This window comes from Haliotis cracherodii, unplaced genomic scaffold (assembly GCF_022045235.1).
Source record: "Haliotis cracherodii isolate W230 unplaced genomic scaffold, xgHalCrac1.p SCAF_33, whole genome shotgun sequence".
Taxonomy (NCBI): Eukaryota; Metazoa; Mollusca; class Gastropoda; order Lepetellida; family Haliotidae; genus Haliotis; species Haliotis cracherodii.
In genome coordinates this window covers 932,338-948,343 of record NW_027266290.1, presented here as the reverse complement: position 1 = coordinate 948,343, position 16,006 = coordinate 932,338, and the positions used below count along the sequence as shown (strand labels likewise).

General features: G+C 41.3%; 1 protein-coding gene across 1 annotated transcript in view; it reads right to left on the bottom strand.

Moving 5' to 3' along the window:
- Nucleotides 1–901: 901 nt before the first annotated feature.
- The window catches only part of LOC139477350 (phosphatidylinositol 4-kinase alpha-like), an 85,347-nt gene continuing 70,242 nt past the window's right edge, over nucleotides 902–16,006 (bottom strand). The window contains exons 43-51 of the mRNA XM_071259903.1: nucleotides 15,341–15,470; nucleotides 15,079–15,149; nucleotides 9,130–9,202; nucleotides 6,883–7,045; nucleotides 5,544–5,648; nucleotides 4,876–5,001; nucleotides 4,231–4,351; nucleotides 3,119–3,278; nucleotides 902–1,306 (exon numbers count right to left, since the gene is read on the bottom strand). Coding sequence (XP_071116004.1) covers nucleotides 1,081–1,306; nucleotides 3,119–3,278; nucleotides 4,231–4,351; nucleotides 4,876–5,001; nucleotides 5,544–5,648; nucleotides 6,883–7,045; nucleotides 9,130–9,202; nucleotides 15,079–15,149; nucleotides 15,341–15,470 — 1,175 coding nt within the window. The 3' untranslated portion in view covers nucleotides 902–1,080. The remainder of the gene's footprint in view (nucleotides 1,307–3,118; nucleotides 3,279–4,230; nucleotides 4,352–4,875; nucleotides 5,002–5,543; nucleotides 5,649–6,882; nucleotides 7,046–9,129; nucleotides 9,203–15,078; nucleotides 15,150–15,340; nucleotides 15,471–16,006) is intronic.

Genomic DNA, 16,006 nt, shown 5'->3' with positions numbered 1-16,006 from the left:
GAGCTATGTGCTATGGGAACTTGGAGAATAGTACAACAATAACATGATTCATATGGTAACATATAACATTGATAAAACACAGTATCACAGCCGCATCTTGAGGAAATATGTACATGTTTACAGAGGGATTACATTGCAGACTAGACAGTGAGGTGAGATGGAGTTTAATGTCACGTTCAAGATTATTGAACTTATATGTACATGCATATAGGTGTATGTCTGCTTGTACTTGTCCAGACTAATGCTGGTTTATAGTGCTAGCCCACTAAGATATGCCACAAATATACAAAAGACCTTACACACACACAGCCGGCACATTTTGTGTAGTCCAGTGCCACACACTGCCATAAGGCCACAAAGAATTAATTGCTAGATCATTATCCCCTTTTTTTTCAAAAGTGGGGAGGGAGGTTTTTTATTTTTTATTTTTTTATTCTCTATTAAAGTCATCAAGTTGAACACTGGACACCTTGGTATGAACATTAGATGACTGAAATAACAAACATAATAAATAAACATTGATTTCAACAGTAGCAGTCGGATGTACCTGTGTCAAACCTATTTTTGTTTTCCATGCCCCAAATTGTACAAATTGCGTTTATGAATTTATCCTCAATTTATCCCCACAAGCAAACTTGTTGAAGATTTCCAGAGGAGTCATAGACCCTGGCAAAGGACAGGCATACCAGTCTTAAATGGTTTGCACACTCTCTCTCGTATTTTCAAAATAGTGAACACCATCTTGACAGCAAGCAGATGATAGGCAGGTACACAAACAAGAGTCAGTTGTAGACCAGTTTATGGCATGGTGTAAACAGGAAATGGCTGTTTGACAGCTGATGTTGTTTATGTGATTACACATTTCACTCGGACATATAAAATTAATTTGTTGGGGGGGGGGGGTAGTCGTGAGTCGGGTGGGGATCATAATCTCGCAATCAATTCATTATGGCCTGACAGGCAACAGGATAGAATCCACAGTTCGAGGTACTTCACACAATAAATATCTATACACTGTATACACAGAGTCTAGCAGTGTCTTGCACATGCTTGATTCCAAATACTGAGACGACGAGTGAATCAATACGGAATCTGGTTTTGATAGTACTGTAGCATGTCGTAGGTGCGACCACGCCAGTTGAGGGTGCAGTCTCGGATGATCTTCAGCATGAAGTTGGCAGCCTCTCTCTCGTTGGCCTGAGGGGCAAAGCGACTCCGGAGCAGCTTGATGGTTTGTCCGCGGAAACACGGCAGCCTTGTGTCCAGCATGAGGGACACCAGGGAGATGATTGCCTCCTGGTAGGGCCTGGAGACACAGAGCAGTGTTAGCTATGTTATTACATAGAGGATATTATTTGAGTGTTCATGTCATGCTATGTTTACGACATTGATGTCTAAATTCAGGTATTTCCTGAGCGATAGTGAGGGAAATACTGGAATTTAGGCACGAATGTTGTATACATAGTATGACATGAACACTCATATAATGTTCTATTTATTACCGAAGAAGATGTCTACATACAGCGACATTAGAGTGTTTACCTATGAGGACAGCAAGTCACAACAGTAGCAGAACCACCATTTGTTGAATAACGTCAACAGTCTTTTGCTATGACGTTTCTAGTGTGACATCATTCTGACCTCACATCACAATAAGATTCGAATAACGTCAACACTGCCATCCAGATGATGAAAACAATACACTGTGTTTGTTTGTTTGTTTGTTTGTTTGTTTGTTTGTTTGTTGCCACACTCAGCAATATTCAAGATATATGACGGTGGCCTGTAAATAATCGAGTCTGGACCAGACAATCCAGTGACTGATATCATAAGCATCAATTAAAAGAAGCATAGTCGCCTTTTACGGCAAGCATGGGTTGCTGAAGACCTATTCTACCCCGGATCCTCACAGGTCACTGTGATATGACCCTGGGGCACATATAATTTTTATGAACCCTGATATGTTTGCCCTTGTAGGTAATAAGTGACGTTATATTGTTTCTCATAGAATAAACCTTTTCTGACAGTCAGAATTCTCAGCTTTACCACAGTCACTCAAGTTCGGATCATGCAAACCAGTGATTGATAGCATGAACATCAACCCTTATAATAGCCTGAAGTTCACAATATGTAGCTTGTACTGAGGTGGACAACAATGAGTGAGTGAGTGAGTTTGGTTTAATGCTGCTTTGAACAGTAATTCAGTTACATCATTGCATGATGTGAGAGGAAGTCCAAAGTGATGTTGGTCTCACCCGAGTGTCTTTTGATATCAAATATATCAACACGATATCAATAAAAGCTTCAAACTGTGAGGCTTGCTGTATATAAGTGAGTGAGTGAGTTGGGTTTTATGCCGATTTTAACAGTATTCCAGTTATATCATGGCATGTCAGCTTAATGTGGGAGGAAAGCCCGAAGTGATGCAGGTCTCAGACGTTTACCACTTCGGTGAAACCCACGAGCACGGGTATGGTGCTGACAAACCTAGAAACATAATCGGGGCTAACCAGGATTCGAACCAACAATCAATTCTGGCGTGCCCATGGAACGCAACTCTGCACAGCGAATCGCGGCGCCTTAGACGACTGGGCCACCCTTGCACCCTGCTGTATGTAAACAGTAACAAGCAGTGTCCTGTCTAAAAAAGGTACAGCTAACCAGTTGCAGTAGGAGAAAAATTAGCCATGTCTTTTGATTGTGAAATCATGGTAACTGATGGTCACAATGGTTGCAAAAGATTGTGATGCAAGTTTATTGCAGTGATGTCTCGAGTGGAGACGAGCTTTGGATGATAAAGACATTTACCACTTTGGAAACCATAGGTGGATCCGGAGAGGGTGTCCAGCCCCATCCTTTTGAAAACCAAACGGAGTATGTTGTAGGTAGTAAAATTTAAGAGAGGATTTTGATATTTTAGGACCCCTCCCTTTTGAAAATGCTGGATCCGCAGTAGGCAACACCAATCACTACAGTCATGGATCTCACAATTTAGAAATTTACATTTTAACCCATGATCACAGGTTCCTGGCACGCCTAAGGGACATAACTCTGCACAGCCAATCGGCCACCCATTCCAGTGGCCACCAACAGGCAATGACAGAGTACATCAGCGTACCTGACAGCAAGGTATCCCTGCACACACAGCTCCATGAACCACTGGAAGGACGGCGCCTCCATCGTGCCACCCATGATCATTAGCATCTCCTCAGTCAGCTTGATGTCCGGCTCCCAGCCAAGGTTTCCTCCCGGGGAACTCTCAAACATGAAGCCAAAATCTGCAACAAAATGTCCTCCTAGCATTAAGGTCAGTCAAACAGAAACAGTCCCAAATGGAAACTAACATGTTCTAATAATCTAATAAAAAATTCTTATTATATTTTGAGTACAGTATGCATGGATGTTAGTGTGTTGGTTTTTACAGGTGTTTGATTTTAGCCATGTCAGCTTGAGGTGTGTTTAATTCTCAAAGAAACACAAATCTCATTGGAATCCGATCTTTGTGTTCACTATGGCTTTGGTTCTCAGTAGCGAGAACTAAGATCTGATTTTACTGGGATTAAGAAACAGGGGTCACAGACATCTACCAGTTTGGTGAAACCTGTGAGCATGGTGTGTCAATTCGACCCATATTCAGCTTTCGCTGGCACACAGTGCCCACTAACTAGTATTGGTAAGAACTTGCAAATCCAGTAATTGTCCAAAAATCACATCAGTTGACATAGGTCCAGTTTTTCAGTTCTCCAGGTTCCAATAAAGACTAATACACAACCCATCCTACTGGTCCATGCACAAGTTAGCCATTACGTGTGTGCGTGCTTGTTACATAGCCAACACTCAGCAATATTCCAGCTATATGATGATGGCCTGTAAATAATTCAGTGTAAGAAATTGGCACTAGTCCTCTAGTCCTTGCAAAAATGCCCAATAGCAAAGGTATTTTAAGGACGAGTACAAATTGGCCTTTTTTATGGGTTTTACTATACATTATCATTATGAGGACTAGTTGACTAAAACCATTAGTTTCTTCCGCTGTAATTAAGTTTGGACCAGACAATCAAATGATTGATATAGTGAGCAATGATCCACTCCATCAGGTAATACAGACTGGTATAATGACACGCAACCAACCAAGTCACCGATCTTGGTCGCCTCTTACGACCAGCATAGGTTGCTGAGGACCAACTTTAACCTAGAATCCCACGGGAACATGTGAACATGGTGACTGACCAATGTGGATGATGTGTCCCTTGCTGTTGAGCATGATGTTTCCATTGTGTCTGTCCTTGATCTGCAGCAGGTAGCTGATGATGCTGTAGGCAGCCATGCTGACAACGAAGTTATGTCGGGCCTGAAGGAGACATGGTTGTCATGGTTACACATCTACTACCACATATGCTCACACACATTCTGGGCTACGTATATATATGAAAACTGTATCAACATCTAAACAAAAGTTATAAGAAGATGACAGATCCCCCAGCCCAACAAAATTCGAAAGAACAAATCTGACTGTTGCTTTAAGTCCAACTTGATGAGAGAATCGGTATCTAATCTGCTTTTCCATGTTCAAGAGTAGTTTAATATGATATTTTCATTACATATATACCCAATGATACACATAATACTTGTAGGCAAAAAAGACCAAGACATTTTAAATCCAAATGTTACCATCATCAATTTTCGATAGATGTAGAGAATGGAAGTAGCTGACTTTGAATAGTAGCCACACCCACAAACCATGGATATTTGTTGCTATGTCAATTAGCCTTATCATAACTGGGGGACATGCAAGCTATTAAACTTCCTTACATAATTTAATATTAAGAAGAAAATGAAAAATATGAGTTTGAGTTACGAAATAGAACAACTCACAGCTTGGAACTCCGGTGAAGATTCATCTCCATACTTGGCTATGAAATACTCATACATGCCGATGTCGGTCTGTCTCCCGATCTGGTCACGTGACTTGCTGTCCGGCACACACTCGATGACCCCGCACTGCAATATAACACAGAGACAGTGTCATACAGGTCAACAGGGGTCAAGCAATATATCAGGGCACTGATGTATGGTCACTTTTCTTGTGACGACACAATACAAGATACGTTTTTCTTTGTACACTTGCTGAAAAATATTACGACTCGTTTAGTGACCACTGGCATTTATGTCAGTCACATATAGCAAAATGTGTTGTAATTACTGCTACAAGCCCTTACAAACATGTGTCAACAGCTAGCTTTTCCTTTTGAACCTGCTCTGAAATATTTATTGTCATTTCCATGCGATTTGACGTAAATATGCGTATCACAAGAGGTATCGTATCGTGACCTATGTATTGTGATACGTATTGTATCGTGACCTTGGTGTACCGTTTCCACCCTACAGGTCAACTGTCATTCTTCTCATAGCACACTGTTATACAGATAATGATAAACCTTAATCCAAGGGCAGTGTTGATATTATCCTTAATCTTACCATACAAATTTGCAAATTAGCCTTGACCTACACATATTCAAACAGGTAAACATAGAGCTCCTCACCCCTGGAGCTGTGGCAACAACCCTGTAGGGAGCCAAGTAGAGTTCAAGTCCCGCCAGCTCAAAGATATTCTTGAACATTCCTATCACCTGGAGCGCCAGCATGTCCTGAAACAGAGGTACATCATGGTCATTCTAGATGGGAATGTTGGAACAGAGGGGGTCATTCCAGATGGGGATGTTGGAACAGAGGGGGTCATTCTAGATGGGGATGTTGGAACAGAGGGGGGTCATTCTAGATGGGGAGGTTGGAAGAGAGGGGGTCATTCTAGATGGGGATGTTGGAAGAGAGGGGGTCATTCTAGATGGGGATGTTGGAAGAGAGGGGGGGTCATTCTAGATGGGGATGTTGGAACAGATGGGGTCATTCTAGATGGGGATGTTGGAACAGAGGGGGTCATTCTAGATGGGGATGTTGGAACAGATGGGGTCATTATAGATGGGGATGTTGGAACAGAGGGGGTCATTCTAGATGGGGATGTTGGAACAGAGGGGTCATTCTAGATGGGGATGTTGGAACAGAGGGGGTCATTCTAGATGGGGATGTTGGAAGAGAGGGGGGTCATTCTAGATGGGGATGTTGGAACAGATGGGGTCATTCTAGATGGGGATGTTGGAACAGAGGGGGGTCATTCTAGATGGGGATGTTGGAACAGATGGGGTCATTATAGATGGGGATGTTGGAACAGAGGGGGTCATTCTAGATGGGGATGTTGGAACAGAGGGGGTCATTCTAGATGGGGATGTTGGAACAGAGGGGGGTCATTCTAGATGGGGAATGTTGGAACAGAGGGAAAACTAAATTATTTAATTACAAATGTAAAACCTTGAAAATGTAAATTCTCCCTACTTAACACACAGGGACAGTTCACCACCCCTAAAAAAATGGCGCTTTGCGAAACGAACGATCTTGGTTGACGAGTTTACAGTTTATAATGAAACATTTTTATGAGAAAAACAAACGGCAAGAAGTGATATTAACTCCATAAATGACCATCTGTCTATATTTTGCCTTGTCAATGTGGAACTCACGTAAAAACAACGTCAACAGTTTGTCATGCTTTAACACTTACGATAAAGGGAGACAATTTAAGGGGATGTAACTCTTGTATGACAATAGTTCGGTCATAGTGTTATGTTCACTGCAGTGAATTATCAAGTATTATGTTCACAGCAATAAAAATATCACTTTTCAAAACTTCAGTCTTTCACACTGAAGTATATAAAAAAGCAAATATACAGTAACATGCCTGCAGAGGTAATCTGAAAAAGGTGACAGCAATATAACCCTCCACAAAGTTTGGGGACAAAGGTTAGAAGTATCGAGCCCAACACCACCTACCTGTCTGACATCATCGCCGACCTTGAATATGCAGGCCTGCCAGTATTCGGGGACCACGGAGTCCTTGGCAAGGGCCTGGTTGTCCCCCAGGGCCAGTCTCTCCAGGCCATGGATGCCGCACCTCTTCACCCGGAACTTGGCCAGGTACGGGGCTTTCGCAGCACTGCAGGGAAAAGTGGTTCATTTCAACAGCATTGAAACATAATGGAAGCGTAGTCATAAAACTCCTACGTGTTTGTGTAAGCCATGAGTATTTTTAAATGGTTGAATTCCCCACAGAGCGCATTAGTTTATATACTGTATTCGACGTAATAAGCGCCCCGCTCTAATAAGCGCCCACATATCTGCCAATATTTTGGCTTGTGGACAATCCCAATTAGCACCCCTTTTGATTGATCAATGTACACAACACATATTTATTCGAGTATAATATGCACTCGTGTGTTATATGCACCCTTAATTATGAGCAATTAAATTCTGGAAAAATGTATCTCTCGTATATAAACATTGGGCGCTTATTATGTTGAATGCGGTATGTAATCCCCTGTAGTCTGGTTTACATTGATTGTAAACCCTCCTATGAGGGCCCACAATGATTGATTGTGAACCCTCCAACAAGGGTTACAATCGTTGTAAACCCTCCTATGGGGAGCTCCTAATACTTTTATACTTATAAATTTGTACTTGGTGTTTCAAATGTCCAATGTTCCAAAATCAAAGACAAGAAATGAAAGTTTTCACTATGGATGACGGGAATTGAACCTGCAACCTCACATATTGTGTTTATCTTGATGTTTTCTTATCATCTATGTGTGGAGTCGCTTTACAGGTTGGACATCGATATGTTCCCTCCTCACAATCTCAAGTAATCCCTAGGAGAGGGACCCGTGAAGATTCTGAGGTACAATAGATCTTCAGCAACCCATACTTGTCGTAGAAGGTGACTAACGGGATCGGGTGGTCAGGCTCGCTGACGTGGTTGATACATGTCATCGATCCCAATTGCGTGGATCGATGCTCATGATATCAATCACTGGATTGTCTGGTCCAGAATAGATTATTTTACAGACCGCCATCATATAGCTGGAATATTGCTGAGTGCGGCGTTAAACAACAAACAAACAAACAAACAAACCCTAGGAGAAGTGGTTCTCCTTTACGTACAACAGTCAAAGAAAGAGCAATGAAGTAAGTTACAGGTCTGGCCTGTATTCCACAAAGAGATTTTTGTGCCACACCTGTTGTTATACCCTACTCTAGACTTATGATATCATGAGGACCCCTTGTCTGTTTCAAAGCAGTGTATTGGTGTATCTTTTTTGTCATCACTTTCCGAAGAATCAATGCATGGTGTCCAATTATAGGTGGCATCAAAGTCCTGTGTTATATGAAATAGTGTACTAACTCCATATATTTCAAAAGACAACATTCCGACAATATTGTTGGAGTTATCTATTATGAATGATGCATTTACTTGCATCGCCATCAACACAATCAGGAAACTTTATTGCGTATCTCCAGCTGAATAAAATAATCAGGCATCTTGCACGAAGGAGTGAGTGGGTGAGTTTGGCTTAAAGCCAACTAATAGTATTTCAGTATTATCATGGTGTGTCAGCTTGATGTGGGAGCATAGCCAAAAGTGATGCAGTTCTCACATGTTTACCACTTCGGTGAAACCAACGAGCACGGGTATGGTGCTAACAAACCTAGAAACATAATCAGGGTGAACTGGGACATAAGTCGTCTGCTATTAGTTCCCATGCCCTATAAATCTGATGTTGCCAAGGCTATGCCTGTCCTTGACCTGTAAAGATTTGGGTTAGAAAATAGGTCTTCAGCAAGTGACTATGCTTGGTGTAACCCAGTTAAAGTTAGACAACAGCAGCTTGGTTCCCCAGTGGACGTCTTATCTTTAAGGTTTGCATGCTATTCCAGGTCTAAATTTACATTGTGATAGATAGAGGACCTCCCTTGTGAATACCCAGTTTAGAATTAGCATTCTGTAACCCATGCTTGTCATGGGAGGTGACTGGATTTGGATTGGGTGCTATGGCTCACTGACGGGGTTGGTGCATGTCATCATATCCCAATTACTTAAATGGATGCTCATGATGTCAATCACTGGATTGTCTGATCCAGACTTGATTATTTACAGACCCCTGTTATAGAGCTGGAGTATTGCTAGGTGCGGTGTACAACAAAAACAACAACAAATATTCCTGTCCTGACACATATCTAACTTACCTCTGCATAGGTGTGCCAGATTTCTTGTCAATCTCAGTGACGATAGCTTCGGGGTTTGAAGGTAGGTAGCACCCTGGAACAAACACCCTCCATCTTATCACAGAATTTACAGACATGGTTAGAAGTTCACAGAAGTCCACTAGTCCAAGACTCATAACATGCAGGAAGTACTAGTGACATGTCCTTGTAGACTACCACCTTTACCATTGATAAATGGGTGGTGGGGTAGCCTAGTGGTTAATGCGTTGGGTCATCACACTGAAGACCCGGGTTCGATTCCCCACATGGGTACTGAATGTGAACCCCAATTCTGGTGTTCCCTGGTGGTTGATGGAATATTGCTAAAAGCAGTGAAACTGTTTCTAACTAGAAACCCCTGTTCTATCAAGTGTGTGATGGAACAATGTTAACAATTCTTAAATCTAAACTCAAGGAAATGTGACATTCCAGTGTCTGACCATGAAGTTATGAAGGTCTGAAATCTTGTCACATCAGCAGTAATAACTGCAAATGTACTAATTATCCAACATTTTAAAGCATCTTAACTCTTTGCTGTGTTGTGGACGACAGTATCACCTCAAGCTTTAAGGACTAGCTGAGCGAGTGTGCATTACTCAATCAGTTACACACTGGCATGTTTTCCATAGGAGCACGGATGTCAATGCAATTTATTTTCAGTAATTCTCACTAACTATTATAATTTTTGCTTCCAGCTGACTGGCTAGTTCACATAAATGTTTTCATTGTTTGTGAATCAGCCCATAGAAACATGTCTGGAGTGAAGATAACTCCTAAAATTCAAAACAACATACTATAAAAACAAGTTCAAACTTTTTAATATATCTAATCAGTTACACTATTTTCTAGTATTAACAGATTTTATCCACCAATTGTGGATTAAGTCCACTTTTATATGTGAACGTCTATTTCTATTCTAAATTCCTGTATTGGGACGAAAAGATCAGGGCCCCGTTCCACAAAGTGATCTTAGCGCTAAGTCGATCGTAACTCCCATTCTTTAACACTGATCTACGACAATCGTAGCGCTAAGATCGCTTTGTGAAACGGGGCCCAGCACATGTTGCCTGCCACCTGACAACTTTTGCACAACTGAACTGAAAACCAAGTAAAGGTCATCATGCACATGAAACTCAACATTTTCATGTCCATTTGTGTGTGTTTTGGTTGTGTTTTGGCGCACTGTTTCACTGTTTTTGTGAAACAGTCCTTCTGTCTATTGTCATAAATAATTGAAGATGATGTCCATTGTTCACGATGTCACAGACAGTTCTGGGAGACAAATTTTCAACATTATACTATAAAAAAGAAAGACTATGGGTATTATATGGAATAACGAACAGGATGAATTACATAATGCCTGCAGTCACTCTTACAGCGAGCAAGTGAGTACGGTTTTATGTCGCTTTAAGCAATATTCCAGCAAAATCACGGCGGGGGACACTGGATGTGGGCTTCAGACATTGTACCCATAAGGGGAAGCAAACCCGGGCCTTTGGCATGATGAGTGATCATTTTAACCACAAGGCTGCCCCAACGCCCCCACTCTTACAGTCTCCTAACAGCCATTTCCTGCCTTCGGGGCGGTCGCGTAGCCTAGTGGTTAAAGCGTTCACCCGTCACGCCGAAGACCCGGATTCGATTCCTGGCATGGGTACAATGTGAGAAGCCCATCTCTCGGTGTCCCCTGCCGTGATAGTGCTGGAATATTGCTTAAAGCGGCGTAAAACCATATTCACTCACTCACTCATTTCCTGCCTTCACAAGCGAGCTTGTACTGTTACACTATGAGAAGCATCTCATGCCATCTGCACACGATGACAGCCAAGTCTCCGAGTCTAGCCACCCAATCCTTATTTCAGTCAGCTCTTGTACAAGCTAACTGGACCTCTGAAGATCCGTGTTAGAACTGACCTTCAGCAACCCATGCTTGTCGCAAGAGGTGACTAACGGAATAGGGTGGTCAGGCTCACTGACTCAGTTGATGCATGTCATCGTATCCCAATTGTGTAGATCAATGCTTATTATGTCAATTATAGGAATGTCTGGTCCAGACTCAGTTATGTACAGACCACAACCGCATAGCTGGAATATTGCTGAGCGTAGCGTTCAACAACAAACTGGGGACCTACTCTGACCTGGAACAGACTCAACAGTGAGTGAGTTGGGTATAAAGCCGCTTTTAACAGTATTCCAGTTATATCACAGCATGTCAGCTTAAAGCCCCACCCTGACTATAAATAGCCCGCAAGGTGGCGGTGTTTCAGTTTCGAACAATGACTGACAATGTAAACACAACCGAGCGTCGGGAGACGTTTTTTGAAAACCATACGGGAACAAGATCTGCATTGACCGTCAAACTTCGTATCAACTTGAATGACAAACCATGGATACAACAAATGGCTCCATATCAAGATATAAGTCAATAAATTTTCTGTAGTTTTATCCTAAAAAATCGAATCGATCGTGTTTGGCGTCTGCATCGATCACAGTGGGCGGAGCTTATTTACGTTTGCGCTATAAATAGCAAAGCACATGGTCATATGTACATGTGGCATATTTAATGCATTTGAGGTCAAAGTGTATTGTGTTGTATATTTTTACGGCAGAACGGCAGCAGAACATCAGTTTCAGTTAATGTAACAGTAACGATACTTAAATACGAAATTAACGACGCGATTCTTTCAGTTCAATCCGAAAATTACAGATATTTGTTTAGTTTTGTTCATTTGCATTCAACAGTTAGATTTGTGCCACACAATAATCAGTTTATATTCATAAATCGTAAATTATTACAGAGATTTTTCATCTAGTGTTTAGGAAGGGGCCTAATTTGAAGCACCAGAAGTTGCGCCAATATTTCTCAGCTTGACTACAATAGATGTAAATGTACGTGTATCAACATAACAATGCACATAAGCAACTGGTAAATAAGTAACTGAATATACTTGATGTTTTGGCCTACATAAGGCGTCGCCAGATAATATTGTACTTACGATAAAAGAAAACTTCAATACACATATTCCAAGACAACTTTAATTATGAATTTCCTTTTCTTTCACAGAATCTTCACATACAAAACTGAGTTTGATCATTAGATCCACACTTGTCCCATGTATTTTTTGTTCGGGGTATTTGGATACACTTCGCGCACAAGTTTTAAAATACAATCTTGGATCCCTTTCCCGTTTTGTCCACACCAATCCTTCATTTGCTGCAACGTATAATTCCGTTTCTTCAAGTCCAAGTATCTACGATATCTCCAAACACTTCGTTTATTTAGCTCAGTCCAGAAACAATGTGTTCGAATCGATGAATTTCTGCAACATGGTGGCTGCACCATTCCCTAACTGCGATTGTCTGTGCCGTGTCACGCATGATTGACAAAAGAAGTGTGAACATACATATTCGGCTTCATCTGGTTCCACAATGAAATCTCGCTGTGACACTGATTCACTACTCCCAAGAATCGGCACTGAATTTGTCAAAGTTTCTGTTGCACCTGCAAGGGCGGGAAGAGAGGCGCCATCTTGTCGATTCGAGTTGTGAATCGGAAGGAACTTTCTCCACGATAAAGTCACCAATGTCACAATCAAAATGACCAAAGGCTCCCTGATTATCTCGAACAACTCTTCGTCAAATTAGGATTTACATGAAAATGTTTTGTTACTCATATTGAAGACAAGCGAAATTGCAAAGTTCTTGTCAGTTGTAAGCAGCAACTCGATGCACTCATGGGGCGTGGTTGCTAAGAGATCGCGAGGTCAGAAAGGGGAAAACAAAAAGTTTTATAAAGTAATAAAAGAAATCCGCAGTGCAATCCCAAAGTACCATGTACAGGATATTTTTGAATAATAATATTCACGAAAAAATATCTTTTCTAAAAGTGCAAATTAATTTATTAATTCATCCCAAGGTCATAACCCTGATCATGTGGTGGGTATTTGGAAGGAATCTTGTGATGAAGCCGTGAATGAGGCCGTGTGTATAACATTGTTGAATTCAACTGACCAGGAAGGTTGTTGAGGCACATTATGACAGATGCTCGTCATGGATGGAGAAAAAAATGTATCTGAGAGAAACATTGTTGCTTTGAGCTTCGCGATAAAACATGTGTTCATGCCGAAGTAGTTTACAAGAGAGGATGATCTGTGCAGCCAGCGACCTGAATAAGCTTGATGAAAATAATGTTGAAATCCATTTTCTCGCACAAGACAGAATTAATGTGAACAAATATTTATTTGAACATCGTTTCGAAGTCTGTGAGGCTGTCCGTATTTTGATATTCTTATTTCCATTGCAACGTGAAATAATATAATGTTTTCGTGTCTTAATTTTGCTGCAGCTGTGGAAAATCGCGCACCGATCTATTAAAAGAAATACTACTAGCTCAACTTTATAAAAGTACCAGATCAACTTTATCATGTTGTTTAAGCAAAGAGAATCGATCTACATAATAAACAAATTCATAGACTAGATTCTAGTACCAAGTGTTTAAACTTTTTTTTTAAATGTCATAATATAACTTACACAATTATTGAAAGACATTTTTTTATAAGTAATATATATTTTATCTCGTCCGGCCGCTCTCTGGTTAGTTTAGGCTTGAGGGGAGAAACACATACAAAAATTATGGATGGCCTTATGCAAATGACACTTGGCATGCAATCAAGAGGGATCTGGGTCACCTGGACCCGCCAAGTTTGACGGATCGAGTAACTTCGGCATGAAGAGCTTCATCGGACAAGTGTGACTTTGCCAAAATACATTGCTATTGGGCAATGAAAAAATGTCACGGAAGCGACAAAAAACTACTTTGATCACGTGAAAATATTTTTGACCATTACCAGGGTTTTTTACACGATCGTTGTCATCCAGATTCCAGATAAAGGCAAGACGAACACAACGAAGAAAAACACTGTTAAAATCACCGATTACCGTGTATATGTGAGAAATGCTATTTATAAACTGCAGATATACCGTACACCACAGGATAACGATTGGTGCCGTGACACATATTATGTTTTCTTTTTGTTCAATTACACTGTTCATATTCATCACGACAAACGTATTAATTTGTTGTCGTCGGGAGATCTAGAATAGCTCAGAACAAGAGCGTCTATAATTTCTGTGTTGGACTGCGTTGGATATATAGTGGACATTCCGCGGTATCATTTTATGAAGATGTGAAGACGACATGGCAGGTAGGTCTGGAAACCAAAGACCTATGCATTTGTTGAAAAGTCTTGGAATCGTTTGATAGATATTTATTACCATTAAAACTTACGTCCTTGTTGTCAAACGGCCCACGTGGGTGGGTGTTTACATGACGTCACCTGTTTACGCAATAACCAATGAAATGTGTGTGTTATCATGACGTCATATTGACCTGTCAGATCACTCGTATAAGCTGCGCCCACGAGAGTGCGGTGGTTCCTACCGCAGATGGGGATTTAATGTGGGAGGAAAGCCCTAAGTGATGCAGGTCTCAGATGTTTACCACTTCGGTGAAACCCACGAAAACGGGTATGGTGCTGACAAACCTAGAAACATAATTGGGGCGAACATGAATTCGAACCAAAAATCATAGGTTTCTGGCTTGCCCAAGGGACACAACTATGCACAGCGAATAGCGGCGCCTTAGATGACTGGGCCACCCATGCCCTCCAGACTCAACAGACTTCCTTCAGAAGAGCAATGCAGTATTGTTAATATGTGGATGCGAAACTTAACATCGAATACGAAACTGCCCTCAATGCTTTGGAAATGACTTCATGTCAGCCATCTTGTTTTGCTCGAGGCTGGCAGTGAGTGACAACAAGTGCGAGTGCAGGAAGTGCATTGGGTTTGCTGATGAATACAGGTGTATATATATGAAGAAACTGTGTCCGTTTATTTTAACAGTATCCAGCATTTAAAACCACAACCTACCTTGTTGCAACTGGATTTTACTCAGACACTTCAAACAAGCTTCATTTCTCTCTGGACCTTTGGGGTACGGCCTGAAATGTATCAATACCATGACAGTAACTAAAGTTCGTAATAAACACCTGGAGTATTTCAACACTTGCATAGTCTGTAATAATCATACAAATTGGAAGCATGCATTTAAAAACAGAAACTGAAGTTTCATGCTGGCTTAGGACCATGAATCTTTCTCTGCTGAGTTCAGTTGGCAGTTTGTCCCACCTACCTAATATCTCCAGAAATGGCTGTGATTTTCCCGAAGAAATCGAACTCCCTCTCATAGAACTGAAGGGCAGGACCTGCTAAGGATTTTGTGATCTCAGTCATCAGGGCCTCCAGCTTGTCTCCGATCTCCTCTGTGGAGGAACATACACAACGTTAGAAACAGATCTCCTCTGTGGAGGAACATACACAACTTTAGAAACAGATCTCCTCTGTAGAGGAACATACATAACGTTAGAAACAGATCTCCTCTGTAGAAGAAGATACACAACGTTAGAAACAGATCTCCTCCATGGAGGAACGTACACAACGTTAGAAACAGATCTCCTCTGTGGAGGAACATACACAACGTTAGAATCAGATCTCCTCTGTGGAGGAACATACACAACTTTAGAAACAGATCTCCTCTGTAGAGGAACATACATAACGTTAGAAACAGATCTCCTCTGTAGAAGAAGATACACAACGTTAGAAACAGATCTCCTCCATGGAGGAACGTACACAACGTTAGAAACAGATCTCCTCCATGGAGGAACATACACAATGTTAGAAACAGATCTCCTCCATGGAGGAACATACACAACGATAGAATCAGATCTCCTCTGTGGAGGAACATACACAACGTTAGAAACAGATCTCCTCTGTGGAGGAACATACACAACGTTAGAAA